This window comes from Equus asinus, chromosome 12 (assembly GCF_041296235.1).
Source record: "Equus asinus isolate D_3611 breed Donkey chromosome 12, EquAss-T2T_v2, whole genome shotgun sequence".
NCBI classification, from domain to species: domain Eukaryota; kingdom Metazoa; phylum Chordata; class Mammalia; order Perissodactyla; family Equidae; genus Equus; species Equus asinus.
The window spans coordinates 40,869,939-40,888,927 of record NC_091801.1 but is presented as its reverse complement, the minus strand read 5'-3'; the positions used below and the strand labels follow the sequence as shown (position 1 = coordinate 40,888,927).

The 18,989-nt window shown below is 41.3% G+C and overlaps 1 protein-coding gene across 1 annotated transcript in view; it reads left to right on the top strand.

The window, feature by feature from the left end:
* The first annotated feature begins 828 nt into the window (after positions 1-828).
* CDH17 (cadherin 17) overlaps positions 829-18,989 on the top strand; it is a 62,130-nt gene continuing 43,969 nt past the window's right edge. The window contains exons 1-3 of the mRNA XM_014841656.3: positions 829-1,321; positions 8,018-8,088; positions 13,242-13,340. Coding sequence (XP_014697142.3) covers positions 8,044-8,088; positions 13,242-13,340 — 144 coding nt within the window. The 5' untranslated portion in view covers positions 829-1,321; positions 8,018-8,043. The remainder of the gene's footprint in view (positions 1,322-8,017; positions 8,089-13,241; positions 13,341-18,989) is intronic.

The following is an 18,989-nucleotide window of genomic DNA, read 5'->3' as shown; positions in this document are numbered from 1 at the left end:
GAGTCCCGGAAGTGAAACACACAAGCAGAAGCTATTTGATTTTGTAGAACAAGATCGTTTTATTCAGCTAATGGGCGGGCAGAGGTGTTAAGAATTTGAGAATTGCTTAGCCTTACTGATTTCTTTTCCCTAAACATAGTTATGTTGGCTGTGAGACAAAGGAACAAGACCTTTCCTGGACCTGCTGGTCCAACGAGTATGCTAAGAACTGGCATGCGACTAGACGGTTTCACTTTCAGGGCCTCCAAGATAAATGAGGCTTACAGCAATCATGAAATCTTCTCAAGGGATCTGGGAAGGAGGAAGCCCATCTAGACAGTAGGCTGTGTTCTTCTGTTTTGACCGTGCTAGATGCACACCTAGAGACGAATGGAAAACACGACACAGCTCAGGGGAAGCACAGAAAGGAATGTCAGGAGGTCAGCAGAAACAGGGTAAAGTGTGACATATTTGACACAAAAATGACACTGATTCTCATTTTCAGGGTGGGTTCCCAGAGTGACTGAGGTGTGGGAATCAGGAATCAGTTGCCAACAGGTCTTGACTTAAGAAATCTGGGTCTATTGGCTTTTATTGTTTAATTGGAAATCTCATTTTGACTGGAAAAGATAACTTAAGTAAATCCAAAAAGGACTTGGCTTGTGTTTGGGGGGAAGCTATTTACTGCTGGTTGTTTCGTGTAGACTTGGAAGAGAACGTTGAATTTCAGTAGCAGGCGCAGCCAGATTGTATCTCTGGTGGCACCTTCTGAGTCATTTCCTGTCTCTTGTGGCTGGTTATCGATGAACTGTGTCATTGCTCAAACCTGGTGACTGTGTTCTGTCTTTTGTGTTAGACATGAAATTTACACAAATATTCGTTAGTCGAGTCTTCTGTACAGATGCTACGCTAAGTGTTGGGGGTATAGAATATGGATGAAACTGCCTTTGATGTCAGGGAGCTCACACTCCAGAGATAGTTGAATACATGGAAAGTTTTTTCTCTTTGGCTTCTCTTTGTTTTCTAATTTACTTATCTGCATTCAAAAATTCAGAAACCTGTTTTGAGATGTATTAGATGTGAATCAACTTCTTTTGGTACAAACCCATTTCTTTCCTGGAGTGAATACAATAATACCTTTTATGACATCTGATGGTTCCTGAAAATCAATAAAACCAGTCAATGGTTAACGTTTGACTGAAGGTGAAGGGAGAGGCTGGGGAAGCAGAGCAGTGCAGAGGGAGTGTCCTCCTGGGAGACGCTCAAGTCTCAGAACGAGTCTCAACAGCTGGATGGAAGAAAATAACTTTTGACAACCGTTTTGTTATTTACTTACGAAAAGGTAAGGGTTGATATGTCTTAACTATGTCGATAATGTTTTTCTTCAAGACTGATGAAATAGGTGATGGAGGGGGGTACCTGAGAGGTTGTTGGACAAATTTATTCCCTGAGGGCTGCTCTGCAGCATTGCTGGGAAGGGAAGTTTATTCCTGGTGTGAAAAGTTTGGCTTACAGTGCATAATTTCTTAAGCGATTTCCTTTCATCAGTCTATCTTTTCTAAATTCATTTGATGAAGTGGCTTCAGTTGAATCAAGCTTGTTAGTGGAATTAAGGAAAGATTGAGTTTTCGGATGTTTAAATGAGTATTACACATATTCTTTGTGATTAAAATATAAAAGTGCCTAGCCTTAAGATGCTCTGGAGCTCTCGTATTTTAGAAATTGGGATTAGAATCTCATTCTCACAACATGTCCTCTCTCAGATGTGGTCTTCAAAACTGAGCATTCTATCTACTTCTCAGAGAACAAGATTCAAGTTAGGATTCTTAAGACTGTCTGGGACACAGCAAGGGAGAGGAAATGCATGGGAGAAAAGAAGCCCTTTCTTAAAAGTACTAGAATAAGAATTGAAAACAGAGAGACAGATTTGCCTTCATAATTGGGAAAGCAAAGCCTGATGTGCATGTTGGTCAGCTCCTGGTGCTTCTTTCAAATGGATGGACCCTCTGCTAATGAGTAATTATTTTGACGTGTCAAGTCGTGAATAGCTTACTGGTGTCTTCAAAGATCCAGTGCCTGCTTCTGTCTTGGTTATTCCTTTATTATGCATGACTTTCTGGGGAGGGATGTCCTCTGTGATGGGGCATGCCAAGCAGGAGATTGGAAGGGCAGCGCATTCTCTGGTATTTTCTTGTCTTTATTTTCTTCAAAATATAGATAGCAAATAAGGAATTGTTCGAAAGAAAAAGAAAGCACATGCTTAGATGACAAGGAAAATGGACGACATTCAGCTCTCATGAGGAAACGAAATGAATCTTTTACTGAGTGTACTGAGTGTGGATTTATTGTGGATTACAGGGTATATAGTTTATGAGTCTTCAGGGTTGGGCAGATTGGTTAGGCCAGTTTCATCATTTACCAGCCAGCGGGCACTGAGCAGATTGCTTAAGCTCCTCAAACCTTAATTTTCTCATCTATAAAATGAAAATACTTGCCTAACCGAGTAGTTGTGAGTAAATTAGATAAGTATGTAAGGAACTCGGTATATTGCTTGGCACATGGTAGACGTTCAATGAACAGTTAGCTCTCCTTTCCATGAGAAATTTCAAGTAGATGACTCAGGTCAAACTGAGGAGTTGCCATTTCACTCTCCAGGAAAAAAACCCAGTAATGCTGCAATGATTACATCTTCCATTGTGCAAGAAAGCAATAAATTCTATGCTAAGAAATGTGGTCCGACAAAGAAAAAGCATGATAAAATAATTGAGTTTTGCTTTTTTTTATGAGGCATTTAAAAGCCCCTCTGATGTTTCAAACATAAGCCTTACAGTGAGGTGTGGGGGTGGCATTCTTTGAAACTTGCTAACATGTCCCCTGGGAAAAGCCATTTTGTTCAAGGTGAAGGTTGCATTTCCAGTACCTCCTCCCTTCATTTATAAAAGGCAAAATGTATCCTGGCAGCAACTCAGCTTCCTGTTTGATTGTCAAAGGAACTCTCTGGAAAGGAGAGTGTGCCCCTACTTTTCTACCATGTCAAGAGAGGTGACTCTGAGAAGGAAAGCTGAGCATTGCTTTTTCCCCAAAGGCCCACAAATAAGTGCCTTAATGGGTGTTAGTTCACATGAGTAGAAACATGTAGATTTATTCATTGGCATAAAATTCTATTAATTCAGAAGTCCATGGTGCCAAATTTACCATGGAGCTAGTTGTTCGGTGGCCTACTCATCGATTAAACAAGGAAAGAGGTACCTAAGTTTGTTAGGGGAATATCTATCTACCTACCTATTTGTTACTTGTGAAGACAAACAGGAATGTTTACTTAGGTACAAGAAATATTAACCTAATAAAAGCAGGTATTAAGCCTGTGGTTGAGATATTAATTACGCTAAAGTTGACTTTTCACTTAAGCATATGTAACAGACCAACCTATCCTTGGTTATTGTGTATGTGGCACAAACAAAATCTAATTTCTCTTAAAATATTTTGTAAGACTGACATGTTGAATTCTCTCATCTATAATATACTGGATCAGTAATTTCTTACCATATTTTAACTATTTTAAAACATTAGGACTTGCATTCATTAGAGACAAAGAGAAATCAAAATCGTAGATTTGTGCTTTTAAAGAATGTTTAAACTAAAGTCGAACCCTTCCTCACGTGGAGGGTTCTGTGCTCGGTCTCTGGGGTCAGATCCACACCCCTTCCTCAGCCTCTCTGAGCTTAGCTTCCTGCCTTGTAGAATAACGACAGGACCCATCTTATAGGACTGTTGTGATATTTAAATGAAAGAAGTTGACCAAAGTGCTTAACTTAGTAAATGCTCACAAAATGCTAGCTCTTTTTATTTTTTCAAGTTTCAATTATAAAACACTAGCTCTCAAGTGAGATTTCATAGTGGTATGTTACCCTTTACTAAGCTAGAATTAAATTCACTTTCCTTTACTCTCTTGCCCATCCCAGTTGTCAGTTATGATTTAATTACAGAAATAAAAAAATTAACCTGCTATACTTGAGCATGACGGCACATGTTTGTCATTAGAATCCTTGCCTCAGTGTCTCCTTGTAAATGAACTAGTATTAGTGAAAGTGTTTTTGTTTGTTTATTTGTTTTTAAATCTCAGTGTTTAAATCCTATGGAATGGGATCTAATTTAGACTTACCTCATACTGAATTTCTAAGAGCAGAATGAGTGGTTTTCTTATCTTGACAAAATGCTCAGCAAAATGCTTGACAAAATGTACACTTTATAATACACAAGGAAATGTTGTATAATACACGAAGAAACACTTTGTCAAAAATAATTAAGCCAGCTTTTATGAGAAATAGTGATTCCTATTCTCTGTAGGCCAAGGAAGACCTTTGTGATGCTCTGCTAGCTATGGAGGAAAGAAAGTCCTGCCTCTGCCTCCCTCCTAGGTTTCTGAGGTGTAAATCTGCACACCTCAGGGAATTCAACCCTGACATCCTCACTGCCAACCTGCCTAAGACATCAGGGGAGCACCAGGGTGGAATAGCTGTCTGTTCCCATGTGGCACCTCCCTTCCCTTTGCCCTGGGCTAGACAACCCTTCCTTTCAGGGCTGGGGCATCCTGTGGGGCTTGGAGGAGAGGGCTCCTCACCCCAGCCACCCCTCCCTGCTCACTATGGGGGAGTGCCAGGTGGAAAGAAAGCTGGCCAGGAAAAAGCATGAGTACGCTTCTCAAAATATGCCTCAGAAGTCATTAGTCTTTCCTTTAATAAGAATAATTATGGGACTAATTTGTATTTAAATCAGTCAGATAAATTTAAAACACTTTAAGTCCTCTAGGGGAACCATCTATCCTCCCATGAGCCCATTTGCCTGACCATGAATCTATTGCTAATGTAAGTAATCACCCCCAATTTTGCATACGTGTAAATCCAGATTTTCGTATATTGAAATATTGGCATATCTATATTGCAAGGTTTAGTGAGAGAAAAATCTATATGTATATATGTGTGTGATGGGGCATCCATCCTTTCTCTTCTTCCTTCCTTCCTTTCTCCTAATCAGTCTGAAGTACAAGGCAGCGGCCCTGATTTTTTGTCTGCCTGTTTATTTCTAGCTTACTAATGGCCACTTTAATTGGGTCCCTACTTCGTCAAGAGTGCAATTGGTCAGATACTCCTGTGATTTTTCTAAACCTTAAGTGATGTAATTGGTGACAGAGATTCCTAAGTGGGACCAAAAAGATGGGCATGATTGATCTGAACATTACTTGATGAACAATGGTGTGAGTGAGCTTTCAATCTGATCTTTATTCATATCTGGCCTTGCTTTAAAATTTCTGCTGCTCTTAGCAATATGCAATGCAGAGATGAAATAAATGGCACAGAATATTTGGCACTGTTTGGTCCTAGTGGTGTTATGAATTCCAATCACAACCTTTCCTGCCCACATCGCCTATGATGTTTGAAAACAAATTTTGTAGTCCTCTCCTTCTGCACCTTCTTTGTTCTTTGGAAATGTATGGTTCAACCCTAGAACAGGGTGAATTATTTTAATTCAAAGCACTTCATGCTTTTCTTTTTACACGAAAAGGATGAGTGGTGATTGACTGTATTTAAGGTTTGCCTGCCGTTAGCTTTTTGTAAGGGGAAATCAATGCTTCTGTATTGAGTTACTTGCAGGTTTTAGGACCTAGGACCTAGAAATTCCCTGACTTTACTCAATAAACGCAGAAACAACAGGAGTCTAAAAATGCCTCTTGGAGGCATTGGAGCCCAGCAGGAGAATCAATGAAGCTGTGAGTGGACCCCCTGGGATGCCGTGGGCACTGCATGTATAATACCTTAATAAAATCCTGTCTGAGGCCACCTCTACCCTGAACTGGCAGTGCCCTTCTCAGTCAAAACCAGAGTTCCTGGGTGTGTTAGAATGCTGGAGCTGCCATAACGGAGTAGCACAGATGGGTGGCTTCAACAATAGAAATGTAGCATCTCACAGTTTTGGAGGCTGGAAGTCCAAAATCAAGGTGTCACAGGGGTGACTCCTGAGGCCAATAAGAATCTGTTTCAGGACTCTCCCCTCGGCTTGTAGGTGGCTGTCTTCCGCCTCTGTTTCTTCACGTAGTCTTCCCTCTATACGTGTCTCTCTGCCCAAATTTCCCCTTTTTATGAGGATACCAGTCATATTGGATAAGGACCCACCCTAATGACCTCATTTTAACTTCATTACCTCTGTAAAGACCCTCTCTCCATATAGAATCACATTCTGAGGTACTGGGGAGTTGGGATTCCAACAGATGAATTTTTGGTGGGAAACTATAATCAATCCATAGCACTTGGCTGGATTAAAAAATAGGAGACTGCTGAGGGCAAGGTGAGAGGGGAAATGAAAAGGAGACGCAGTACAACACATTAGTATACGTGTGATAGTATATGTATCAAAGGGGGGGGGTCATGTCAGTATCTGAAGAGGAAGAGCAGCCATGGAGTGAAAAAAAACAACTTTTTTTAATTTTTGGAAAGATATAATGGGTGAAGTGATACTAGATGTTATTATGAGGACATGTGAGCTTTCAGAAGGAGAATAATATATGAATAAGAGTATAGATGTGGAATGAGCCAGGCAGTATGATCTTGGGCAAAACTCTTGAATTCTTTGACTCTCACCTTTTGATTTTTGATCTTTAAGAGGTAATTTTAATAGTCCCTACTTGATAGGGTTCTTATGAGAAAGCAAGAAGATAATTCATACAGAAGTCTTAGCATGTGTGTGGCAAATTCTTCTCGTAAGTGTTAGCTCCCTTTGTGTTTTTCTGGCTGGACACAGCTGCAGGACACAGAGGGAATTCAGTGTTTTGTGGGCTGTGATGAATTAAATGAAGGCATCGGCCCTAAGCAGTAAGGCCAGCAGCCTTGAATCCATATTTGTAAGTGGTCCATGGTTAAAGCAAGCGGCAGTGGTTTTTCAAAACTCCTTTATTTCCCCCCCCCCCCAAAACCTTTGACCTGTGTTGCTAAGGATATGCTTGGCCTCTCAGATAGTGGCCATAGAAACTGTCTGAATTTAGTCTTTGTACCTGAGGGAAATCCTGACAATTAGCAGAATTTCCATGCAGATTGTTGGATCAAATATTTTAGGTAGTTCAGATAAAATGTCACTCAATTATCTAGAAATCTACTCCAATCCTTTTCCAAGTAGTATTTGTGAGGAAATCTGTCAAGTGTGTATGGCTTGGTGGTTTTAGGCAATTTTAGTTGTGCACTATGTTTTCCCTCCAGCAATATCATGATCCAGGATGTGATATTCACTAGTGGAATTGTGTTCATGCAAAGAGGAAACGTAGGCAAGACTTGTTCGTGAGACTAAAGACCTCCTCTGGCGTAATCCTAGCATTGGTGTAGTTTGCCTTGAATCTGCGTCTCAGGGGAAAAGTTTAATTTCTGTGAAACGTGAAGCCACAAGGAAGAAAGGGAAAATAATATTGAAGAGAAGAGAATAAGGGCAGAGTTTGGATTCTCATTTGGTTGCTTTTGGAGTAACAAAAAGTACATTTTTTCCTTAGGTATATTGCATGGTTAACAGCTATGTTTAAAGACCAAAGAAATGGCTGGCAAGGTCTTTGAATGAAGGATTGTGAACATTGTTGGGTTCTTTCTGCTTAAGGAATCTCATATACTCACAGCTTTGAATTAGAACCACAAAAATTTTCGTGTCTAGTTATCCTGGCATTTGCCAAAACATATCTTCCCCAACCATATAATGAGTGAAAATTATACTTATTGCCTATCATTTAAGACCCTTAAATGAAGAAGATTATAATACAGTGAAGCAGTTAAAGAAATGGAGTTACCATGAGCTTGTTTCAGGATGTTGACTTGTGTGTTGCTATGGATGAGGTGTCATGAAGCTTCTGGAAACTGGGCTGTTGCATAGGGAGGAGAGGCTGGCCTTTAGGGATCCCTTTCTACTAGTTTTATAACTGGATATCATCCAATGATCCTTCCTAGTTGGAAAGATATGATTTTAGCAGACTGGTAACTAACCACTTTTATCTCTGGTTTATTCACAGGAGTTTGAATAAAGAAAACCACAATCATGCAAGCCCAGCTGCACTGCTTCTATCTCCTCACACTTTATTTGGTAAGAGAAGAGGATGTTCTTTATTTATTTACTAGAATATTTTTTGCCATCCTTCTACCCCATACAAGGGAAACAATGGTTAGCATCACTTGAAAAAAAAAAGTCTATCAAACTAAATCATTGTATATAAAGGACATGTAGTTTGCCCAGATGTGATATTTTTGATGAAATGGCGACAAGTCATATGTCTTTCCTTTAACCAGGGAGGTACTTTCTCCCCAGTTTTTAAAAGCCAGTACTGCTTAATGGACAAGGTTTAAAATAAATCTGTCTACTCAGGTTTAGACCTTCATGTGTAGTTCAGGGAATCTGGAAAGAAAAGTATACTGATACGTGTATTAGTCTATGTCCCTTAATCTTGACACTTTTTTTTTCTTACTTTAACCATGAAAGATTACCACTGAAACATTATGAAAAGCATTTTCTCTATTTTCAAAACTGCTTTGCTCTGTACTTTTCTCCCCATATATGGTTTGGAATTTTCTGGTCAAATTTGTCTTTAGCTGTTTTTTGAGCTAACCCTATCAACTGACAGGCTTCTAGAGGTTGGAGCTGGATGGAACCTGGAGACCCCAGCTCTTGACCTACGGTAGACAGTGGATTGCCATCTTCTTTTTACTTACGAGGCTCATAAAGGTCATGCACTTGTCAAACAACTTGTTGTATCTGAAGCATTTGCTTTCTCCTTAAAAGGAAGCTACTAGATCCTCACACTTCAAATTGTGGTTCATTTCTTCTGGAACCCAAAAATAACATATGGAATTTCAAGTTCCAGAGAGCCCCCTAGAGCCCACACAGTTCAAAATATTTACAGAGTGAAATAGATCTAAACTCCTAAATCTACCAGAACCTTCCTCCTGGGGGGAAAAGCTTCAGTTCAAACTTTATGAGCAATGTGCATCCTCACAGACCAGAGGCTCAAAAGTTGTCAGTAGGACTGACTAAGGACTGGGTCAAACATCCCCGCCTGACTCCTCTCCTCTTCCTACTCTCTCATATGTCCTTTGCTACCTATGTTATCATAGGGTGGTGGTGAAGTCAGACCTAGGTCAAACTTGGCACTGCCACTTACCAATGATAGAAACTTGAGTGAGTTACTTAAGCTCTGAACCTCAGTTTTCTGCCTTGTGAAATGGGTCTAATAAGAGTACTTGCCTTATGGGATGTTGTGGCAATTAAATGAGATAAGGCATTTATAAGCCCTTGGATCAGCAACTGGCACAATCTAAGCTCTTGGTAAATACTGGCTGTTATTATTACTACAGCAATTTAAATATTCAGTGTCTATACTCATATGGACTCTGACCTCCATGGGGAAGACTGTGTTTTAGTCCTCTTTGTGGCCTCAGCACATAGCACAGTGCCAGGAGCAGGATAGAAATTAAGTACACAATTATGGAATTATATTGGGAACCAGCAATGAGATCTAAGAGAGAGAAGATTCTATCATGATAATTTGATATTATTGGGCCCATGTGCTTCTTGTCTGAGAAGGGGACATGCAGTTTTCTTCCTAGATAAAAGGTTAAAACAAGTTTTTCTTGAGTACTCTCATACCACTGGGATTTCTACATAGAGCAAGAAATCCTGCCTAAACCACTCCAGGCAGCAAGAGCCTTGCCCAGGAGACAGCCACATGCGCAGCTGTCTGTGGATGAAGGAGGGTTGCTGTCTGTGCGGTGGGATTTCAGGGGCATTGGGATGGAGCTACTTCTCTCTCCTGCCTTCAGCCACCCCTACTCCCAAACTTTCTCCTATGAAGACTAGAAATTTAGTTGGAGCTTCTTTCCCTCAGCATAAGACTATTCAACAGAGGTAACAATTTAAAATGATTGCCAGTCGTTTGTTCCACAGTGCAAGTCACTTTCTTATTCTTTTCCAAGTGCTGGTTTTCATAAAGGGGTTAGAAACACTGCATGAGTGTATTGCAAGGGCACTTAAAAGAGAGCAAGTAAGCGATCCAGGGTTTGGGAAAGAGTGCTGAATAGAGAGGCAGGGAAATCAAGAAGTCACCTATTTTAGAGTTTTGCCTGGGACTATGCTTCTTCCAGAAGGAAGAAGAATTGGGCACAAATACAATATAATCAATGCAGAGAACTCTCGCTGGAAAGTACAATGAGGACAGCTACTAGGCAGGTGAGTCTGGCAATTGCATGTGTCTTTTGCTGGCCTGGAAGGCAGTGTAGCAGCATGGTTCCGAGTTGGGGCTTGGTGGTCCAACAGCTCCATCTGTGTCTCTGCTTTGAGACTTCTCTGGAGATACTTTCCTGATATTGTTGAGGATCAGAAGTAGTGATGTGTGTGGAGGGTCTAATTCCATAGCTGCCACTCAGGAAACACTCAACAATGTCACTTCCATTCTCTTCCTGTCCTTTTATCTCTTGTGCAAGGTGGTGGGTGTTATTCCCTTCAACTCCTGCATAAACCCCCTTGTCCTTTCACGAGTTTCTACCACACCATTCTTTCCAGTTCTGGCAGTCTGGCTTGATGACTCATAGTGTGCACATGCATTTTGAAATCTTTATAGCCCAGACAGTCATGTTAATGGGCAGGGAGAGAGATTTATTGTTCTGATATAAGAACCCAACTTTGAACCTTGTAACTGGGACATATCCTCCTTTCCTGATAAGTGAGCCAGCTTGTCTATGTAGGAAAAATGCAGCCTTGTTTGTGACGTTTGCCTGACTAATGTAGTTTTCTCTGGATGCCATCACTGGTGTGATCAACTGAAAGACATCATTGCTGATGTGAGCAGTAAGTTGACCAAGGCAGCTTGCTGTTAATTAGTAGCCTCACAGAAAGCACGGCCCTTGTCTTGTACTAAGCATGGTGGTACCTGGACCTCTGCATCCCGTTCTTGTGCCCCATCTTCTAGAGGAGCTAACGGAGCTTCAGGAGATGTAGAAAAGGAGTAGAAAGGAGGAAGAGCCCCAGCAGAAGATAAACCTTGAAAGGAATTGTTGAGCTAGAAGTCTATAAAAAATTATTGTCAGTTAAGAATTCTTTTAGCTATAAGCAACAGGAAATTCAACTTTGGAGTGTCTCCAGTAAATAGGTGTTTGTTTTCCTCAGGTAAAAATAAGCTCGAAGTGAGCAGTGCAGGGCAGGGTTAGCAGTTCCATGATGTTATCAGAGACTTGGACTTCTTTCTCTTTGCTCCACCATTATTTAATTTGGTTTGTCCTCTCATGGTTTCATAGCGGCTGGCACAGGTACAGCCACAGGTCCATTGTCTGAGCAAGAACAACAGGGAAGGGGGAAGGGCAATGCCAGCCACATCTGTCCTTTTTCATCAGGAAAACAAAAGCTTCCCCAGAACCACCCCTAGCAGACTTCAACTTTTGTTTCATGAACCAGAGCTGGGTCACCTGGCCACCTTCCTAGCTGCAAGGGAATCTGGGAAAGAGACCATTTGGCTTTCCAAGGGAGAGAGGTCAGCAGTGGCTGGGAGCAGCTAATCCAAGGGCCTACCACAACTCTGAGGGAGAGGAAACCAAATTCCAAAGCCCACCGTGTTCTTGTTTTTTTTTGCCGGACAACTTGCATCAACTTAAGAATCAATGAACCAAGGTATATAGTGTAAGACCTTTTTTCCTGTCAGTTTCATCCTAATTGTTTTTGGGTTATTCCCAGCATTTCCACACCAACGGTGCACTTGTTCTCCATAAAGAAGTGGAAAACAAATTCTCTTCCCCCCAGTTCTTACTTTTTTGGTATTACCTGTTCAGCTCCAAAAATCATTAACTTTCCATGGCATACTTCTGATTTAACCTATCCCACTCCTGATTTCCACCACAAGGAGGAGACCTGAAGAACTACTCAGGAAGGAGGGGAGACCAGCATCTTGTAGGCGTGCTAAATCCCTTGTTCCAGGGGGCACCCCTCCGTGGGTGGGTTTACGGCTGGCTGTCCCTTCCTGCATGCCACCCGCAGCACTCTGCCTTGTGTTTCCCTTCAAAGGTGCACTGGTGGTGGGAGACGAAGGCATGGCAGGGGCTGCTGCTGAATGCTCCCTGTCCTCCTGTGTTGGAATGATGGGAGTCTTGCGTTCCTGCGCCTCCCAGACACTGCCTGCTTTCCTGCCACGTTGCCTCAGCTGCTTTTGCTCCCTCTGGTGGGCGTAGTGCTGAAAGGGCTGGTTCCACAGTCACAGGTTTGAATCCTGCTTCCTGCCACTACCTGGGCAAATTACTGAAACTCTTTGTGTCTCAGTCCTATCACCTGTAAAATGGAGCTAACAATGATAATTTACTCCCATAGGGTTGTTGTCAGCATTAACTGTGCTTAGGACAGAGCTCAGCACATACTCGTTTAGCAAGTGCAAGCTCTTCTTACTGTCCCAGTCGCCACTTGCTGCTATTCCAGCCTGGATTTGGGCGTCCACAGAGGCTGCTTGCCTGTCAAGTTCAGGGTCTTTGGATTTTAGAAACATTGCCTGAAGTAGACATTTTGTGCTTTTATATTTTTCTAAATGAGTATAGATTGCTAATCAAATGTTAAAATATTAAGCTTTTCTTAAAGTTGTAGTTCAGATTAAAATTTGACTAAAATTTACCAGGTAACTATGTATCAAGCAAGCATTGTACTAAACATATCTACATATTTTTTTCCCTTTATAAATTCAATTGTCCTTGAGGTGACTGTGAATTCTGGAGTGCTAGGAATCTGCTGTGAATTTCCTTACAAAGTAATGGGGGGGAGGGAGGTGTTTAAGAAGCTGGTGTGAAGCCATGTAGAGTTTAGAAGGCCGAGTGGCATTGTGGGACGATCATGAGCTTTTGTTCAGTCAGATCCCAGTGCGTGTGCTGTGTCAACCACTTGTGGATTTTACTCTGGGCAAATAACTTAACAGCTGTGGGCCTCATTAATAACAGGGGAATGTTAATATTCTTGCCACAGGGCGATTGCTTAAATGGTTAAATGAGAAAAGCAGTGCAAGGCCCATAGTACACTGTCTCGATATAGGAGAGCCTCAACAAATATTAGATCTTTTCTGACTGTTTTGACTAGATTTCATGTTGTTTTGAGCCCAGTTAGAACCTTATGTTTCCTATATCAGTCCTGAAAACCATAATAAAATCAACAGCTGACACATATACATTCATAATAGATAGTGATGCTAATTTTCTCTTTTTCTTTCTTTCTTTTAACAGACAACTGGATATGGCCAAGAGGGAATGTTTAGTGGGCCCCTGAAACCCATGAATTTTTCTGTTTTTGAAGGTCAAGAACCAAGTCAAATCATATTCCAGGTAATGGGTACTCTTGATCATTGTCATCTTGATTTCACAGGCTCTCTAAGTGGACTTTTACTCCCTTATCAACTGTATAGCAGGAAACAAAATAGAGGCATGGCAAGTCTCATTATCAAAGCTATGTTAAACAGAGAGATGGGTGGCCTCAGTAATGTAGGGCGTTGTACCTGACATCCTAATTCAGACTTCTTCAACTGTGTCTGGGGCCAGCGCTCCCACCCTGGGGTGGGGAACTTGGTGCCTATAGGCTCTGCCTCTCCTCGAGGGTGGGAAGGGAAACAGTCTCTGGGGTGGGATGGCCATCTGACCATCTGTCTGTTCCATGAACCTGCTGAGTGAAGCATTTGAAGATGCAGGTTCTTTGGAGTAGTGCTGGAATAGCCTGCTTTTCCTCACCGCCTTCTCTGAGCCCATCTCTGGGCCCTCACCTCTGGGTCAGCCAAGGCACGCTGGGAGGCAGTCATCTCCTTTAGTTAGAGAGCTGAGAAAAGCATTTAATTGCAGGATATCATGCTGGTGGGGGTAAGAGACTTCAGCTATAAAGGGCACTGAAATTATCCTGGAAATGTAACGGAGAGGGAGAAAAGCATACTACTGAATTCACCAGAAATTCCCTGGGGAAGCCTGCTTGTCCTTGGAGGGGTTGGGGATTCTTTGATGAGTCTCTGGGGCGGGGGGATGCCCATGATCCCCCATGCAATGCAATGCACTGGGGGAGCAATGGAGGGTTGCTAAATTACCTTCTAAGGTGGATGCCTTCCATTAACTGCTGAGCAATTGTTTTATTGGACAGTTCCTGTCCACAGAGGAGAGACTGAAAGCTGCCTCACCCCCCCCTTCTTTCATTTGATACCAGATTAGTGCAAAGGGGCCCAAGAGGATGAGATGGTGGGGGCGCACATGTATCTCTGTCCCCCCTGCCAAATAGGGTGTTATAGAGGCCTTGACGTCTCCTTGACCTCTCCTTGGGGAAGTCAGGCACTGAGGGAGCAGCAAATGCTTTCGAGCTGGAGGCTGATAGGAATTCCCTTGGTAAGGAAAGGAGAGAAGAGTTTTCTAGCAAAGGCGCAGCATGGACATCTGCCCTGTGCTGGGGGAGGGCTGCGCATGTACCAAGGACTGGCAGAAGGCCAGTGCATCTGGGAAGCAGAGCCTGGAGTGGAAGGTGGGAGAGGAGGATGCAGAGACAGGAAGAGCCCTCACTCCTAGGACTCTTATGTTTTCTCCCAAAAGCAATGGGCATGAATCAAGTTTGCATTCAGGAAAGATTACTCTGGCTACAAACTGGAGGGGGAAAAGGAGGATGCAGGGAACTGTTAGGAATCTATGGCAGCGGCTCACACAAGAGATGATCTTCTTGTTTACTTACTTTTTCTGCCTTGCCAGGGAGCACTTAGCTGTAGATCCTCTCTTGAATTTTTTTATTCCTTTCATCTATGTGTTTTTATGCTTTACAAGCTAGTAAGAACTTCGTGGGCCAGGCACACATTCATTTTCTTTTATTAACCATGTATGAAGTGCCTACTGTGTACAGGTGCTATGCTGGGTACCGGGGATATGAGATGGCCTCATCACCACCCCTGCCCCTAGTGAGCTCACAGGGCAGTGGAGGGAAATTAACAAGCAAGTAAACACATGCAATGAAGGGTTCTGGTTGGAGTCTGGTGGGATGCAGAGGGGTCAAAGGGCAGGTGAAGATTTTAAATGAGGATGGTAGTGTGTGAACAGAAACAGTTTCACTGACCCCTAAATTGAATATTCAGAGATGAGCAGGCCCTCACAAATAGAAAGCAGGCCCTGAGTACAGCACAGGAAAAAGCAGGAGGGTGTGCATTTGGTAAGAAAATGAAAGATGACAGGTGGTCTGGGGTTTAGGGTGGCAGACCATGTGTAGTCAAAGGTGAGGCTGCCGAGGTCAGTGGGAGCTGGACTTGCCCTTTAACCTGTGGTAGGCCGCAGGGTGCCTTTAGAGGGGTTAAGCAAGGAGTGCAGGAATTAGATTTGTGCTTCTACAGATCTGCTCTGTGGTCACTGTTAGTGTGGGTTGAGGGGGTGATGCTAGATGTGGGAAGGCTCTTGGGAGACTGTTTGCCATAGACCAGTGGGAAGTGATGGAGACCTGGTTTAAGGAAGTACAAAGGGGGAATGAAGGGAGGGAGATGAGGAGCGATGTGAGGAAGTCACACTTCCTGGAATTGGTTACTGGATGAGTGTGGTGAGAGGACAAAAGAGACACCGACTTGGGAGTCTTCGTTATACAGGTGCTGATTCAGTGCTTGGGTGTGACGTGAATGCCCAGCTGTAGCTAGATTATCTCGACTGCCCACAAGGGCCAGGCAAGTGATTAATGAAGCTATCTGAGTATAAGAAAAAAAATAGCAAAAAACAGATGAAAGAAAAAAACCCAACTGTGAAAATGTGAAATCAAAAGACTTCTGAAACTTGACTTCAGCATATGGGACACTATGGAGTACAGGGGACTGTGGCAAACTAAGAGTGTGTCAAAAGGGGAGAGACTTGTGTAAAATTTCCTGACAAGAATATTGGCACAGCTTTAAAAATATCATCACATAAGCTAAAAAAAAAAAAAACATATTTGTGGGCCAGAGAGTCTGTGGTTATTTCTGCAACCTCTGTATGAGGAAAGTCAAGCGCAGAATAGAGTAGGTGTTCTGTGAGTACAGGCCTACGTTCCACTGAGTGGAATTAGGACTGTACATTGAGACAATCCCCCATTTACAAGCTCGCCAACTTAAAAACAAACAGACCTAGGAACTCCTTGATAGGATCATTCCACAGTCTCTGAGGATCCCAGACAGTAAAACCATTTCTTGGGCTGTTTAACTTTTTGTGTCCTTTGTCCACTAGCCACACTACAAAACTTATCTCTTCTTGGCAGGAAATGATAGCCCAGTTGTCACGGATGAATGTTTCTTTTTTATGGGTGTTTGTGTGTGTTGGGGTGGAGGAGTAGGAGAGAAAGGAGATTTCCTCCCTAGCATCACAGAATCTTTGTGCTAGAAAAGATCTTAGAGACCTTTGATACTAACTTCTTGTTTTACAGATAGGGAAACTGAGGCTTAAGTTAATGGCAGAACTAGACTAGAACACAGGTCTCCAGACTTCTAGTGGAGCAGACCATACTCTCCCTGTCTGTGTGTGTGGAGCTGATGCAGCAAACCCAGCCTTGATAAGATGTACTTGGAGCTCTTACTACAATGGTGGGGAGGAGTTGTACCAATCCCCTCATCCGTACCACTTGAAATATTCTTACCTGGAGTGAGGGAGGCACAAAGCGAGCTCATTGCTCCGTGAGGTTGATCCTTGGGTTATTAACATATCCTCCAAAAAAAAAAAAAGGAAAAAACAAGAGAACTAAACCACCACAAACTTCTTTCACTGAGGATTTTCAACTAGCCCCAGCTCAGGGGCTTCCAGGTCATAAGATAGTGTGATACAAATCTGACATAGGTCGTTTTCATCTTTTTTCTTTGTAATAAGCTATAACTCATATACTGTAAAGTCCACACTTTAAAAATGCATAATTCATTGATTTTTAATGTATCAGGAAGATGCGCAATCAACACCACTATCTAATTCCAGAACATTTTCATCAGCCTCAAAAGAAATCTTATTCCCATTAGCAGTCACTCCCCATTCTCCTCTCCTCCCAGCCCCTGGCAAGCACTAATCTACTTTAAGTCTCTATAGATTTGCCTATTTAGACATTTCATATAAATGGAATCGTGCAATGTGTGGCCATTTTTGTATGGTTTCTTTTACTTAGCATAATATTTTCAAGGTTCACCCATGTTGTAGCATATATTAGTACTTCACTCCTTTTTTATGGCTGAATAATATTCTATTATATGGATATGCCATATTTTGAATATTCATTTATCAATTGATGGATGTTTCTGGCTGTTACGAATAATCTATTATGGACATTCATGTACAGCTTTTTTTGAGGACATATGTTTTCAATTCTCTTGGATATATACCTAGGAGTGGAATTGCTGGGTCATAGTTAATCCAATGTTTAACTTTTTAGGGACTGTGAAACTGTTCTCCAAGGTGACTGAACCATTTTATATTCCTGCTAGCATTGTTTAAGAGTTCCAATTTCTCCACCTCCTTGCCAATGCTTGTTATTATCTGTGTTTTTTGTTATAACTATCCTAGTAGGTTTGAAGTGCTATTTCTTTGTGGTTTGGGCTTGCCTTTCCCTAATGGCTAATGATGTTGAGTATCTTTTCATGTGCCTGTTGGTTATTGGTATATCTTCTTTGGAGAAATGTCTATTCAAATCTTTTGCCTATTTTTGAATTGGGTTATTTGTCTTTATTGTAAGAGTTCTTTATATTTTCTGCATACAGTTCCTTATTGGATAGATAATTTGCAAATATTTTCTCACACTCTATAAGTTATCTTTTCACTTTCTTGATAGTGCCATTTGAAGCGCAAAAGCTTTTAATGTTGATGAAGTCCAAATTATTACTTTTTGTTGAGTGTGCTTTTGAAGTCACATCTAAGATGCTATTGCCTAACCAGAGTCATGAAGATTTATACCTGTGTTTTTTCTTAGAGTTTTATAGTTTTAGCTCTTACACTTAGACCTTTAATCTATTTTTAGTTAATTTTTGTGTGTGGCGTGAGAGAGGGGTCTAACTTCATTTCTTTGTATGTGGACATCCAGTGGCTTCAGCACCAATTGTTGAAAACATTATTCTTTCCCCATTGAATTATCTTAGCATTTCGTCAGAAATTAATTGACTATGAATGTAAAAGTTTGTTTTCTGACTCCTGATTTGATTCCATTGATCTAAATGTCTGTTCTTCTGCCAGTGCCGTGCTCTCTTGAATACTGCAGCTTTGTAGTAAGTTTTGAAATCCTGCAGTGTTAAGTCCTCCGATTTTGTTCTTCTTCTTCGAGATTGTTTTGGCTGTTCTGGGTCTCTTACATTTCCACGTGAATTTTAGGATCAGCCTGTCAATCCTATGAACAGGACAACTGTAATTTTGGTAGGAATTTTGTTGAATCAGTATTTTAACTTGGGAAATATTATCATCTCAACAATATTAAATTTTTCAGTCCTTGAACATGGGATATTTTTCCATTTATTTAGATTTTCTTTAATTTCTTTCAACAATGTTTTATAGTTTTCAGTTTACAAATCTTTTATTTCTTTGGTTAAATTTACTCTGAAGTATGTTATTCTTTTCGATCCTATTATAAATGAAATTGTTTTCTTAATATCATTTTCAGATTGTTCTTTGTTAGTGTATAGAAATATAATTGATTTTGTATATTGATCTTTTATCCTACAACCTTAGTGGACTCATTTATTAACTGTAATAAAAGTTTCTTTTAGATTCCTTAGGATTTTCCATATATAAGTTCACGTCATCTGAGAGAATTTTACTTCTTTCTTTCTGATCTGGATGCCTTTTATTTCTTTTTCTTGACTAATTGTTCTTTATAGGACAATCAGTGCAATGTTATATGGAAGTGGCAAGATTGGACTTCCTTTTCTTATTCCCGATCTTAAGGGGAAAGCTTTCAGTTTTTCACCTTTAAGTATAACGTTAGCTGTGGGGTTTTCTTAGATGCCCTTTATCAGCTTGAGGAAGTTAGCTTCTATTCCT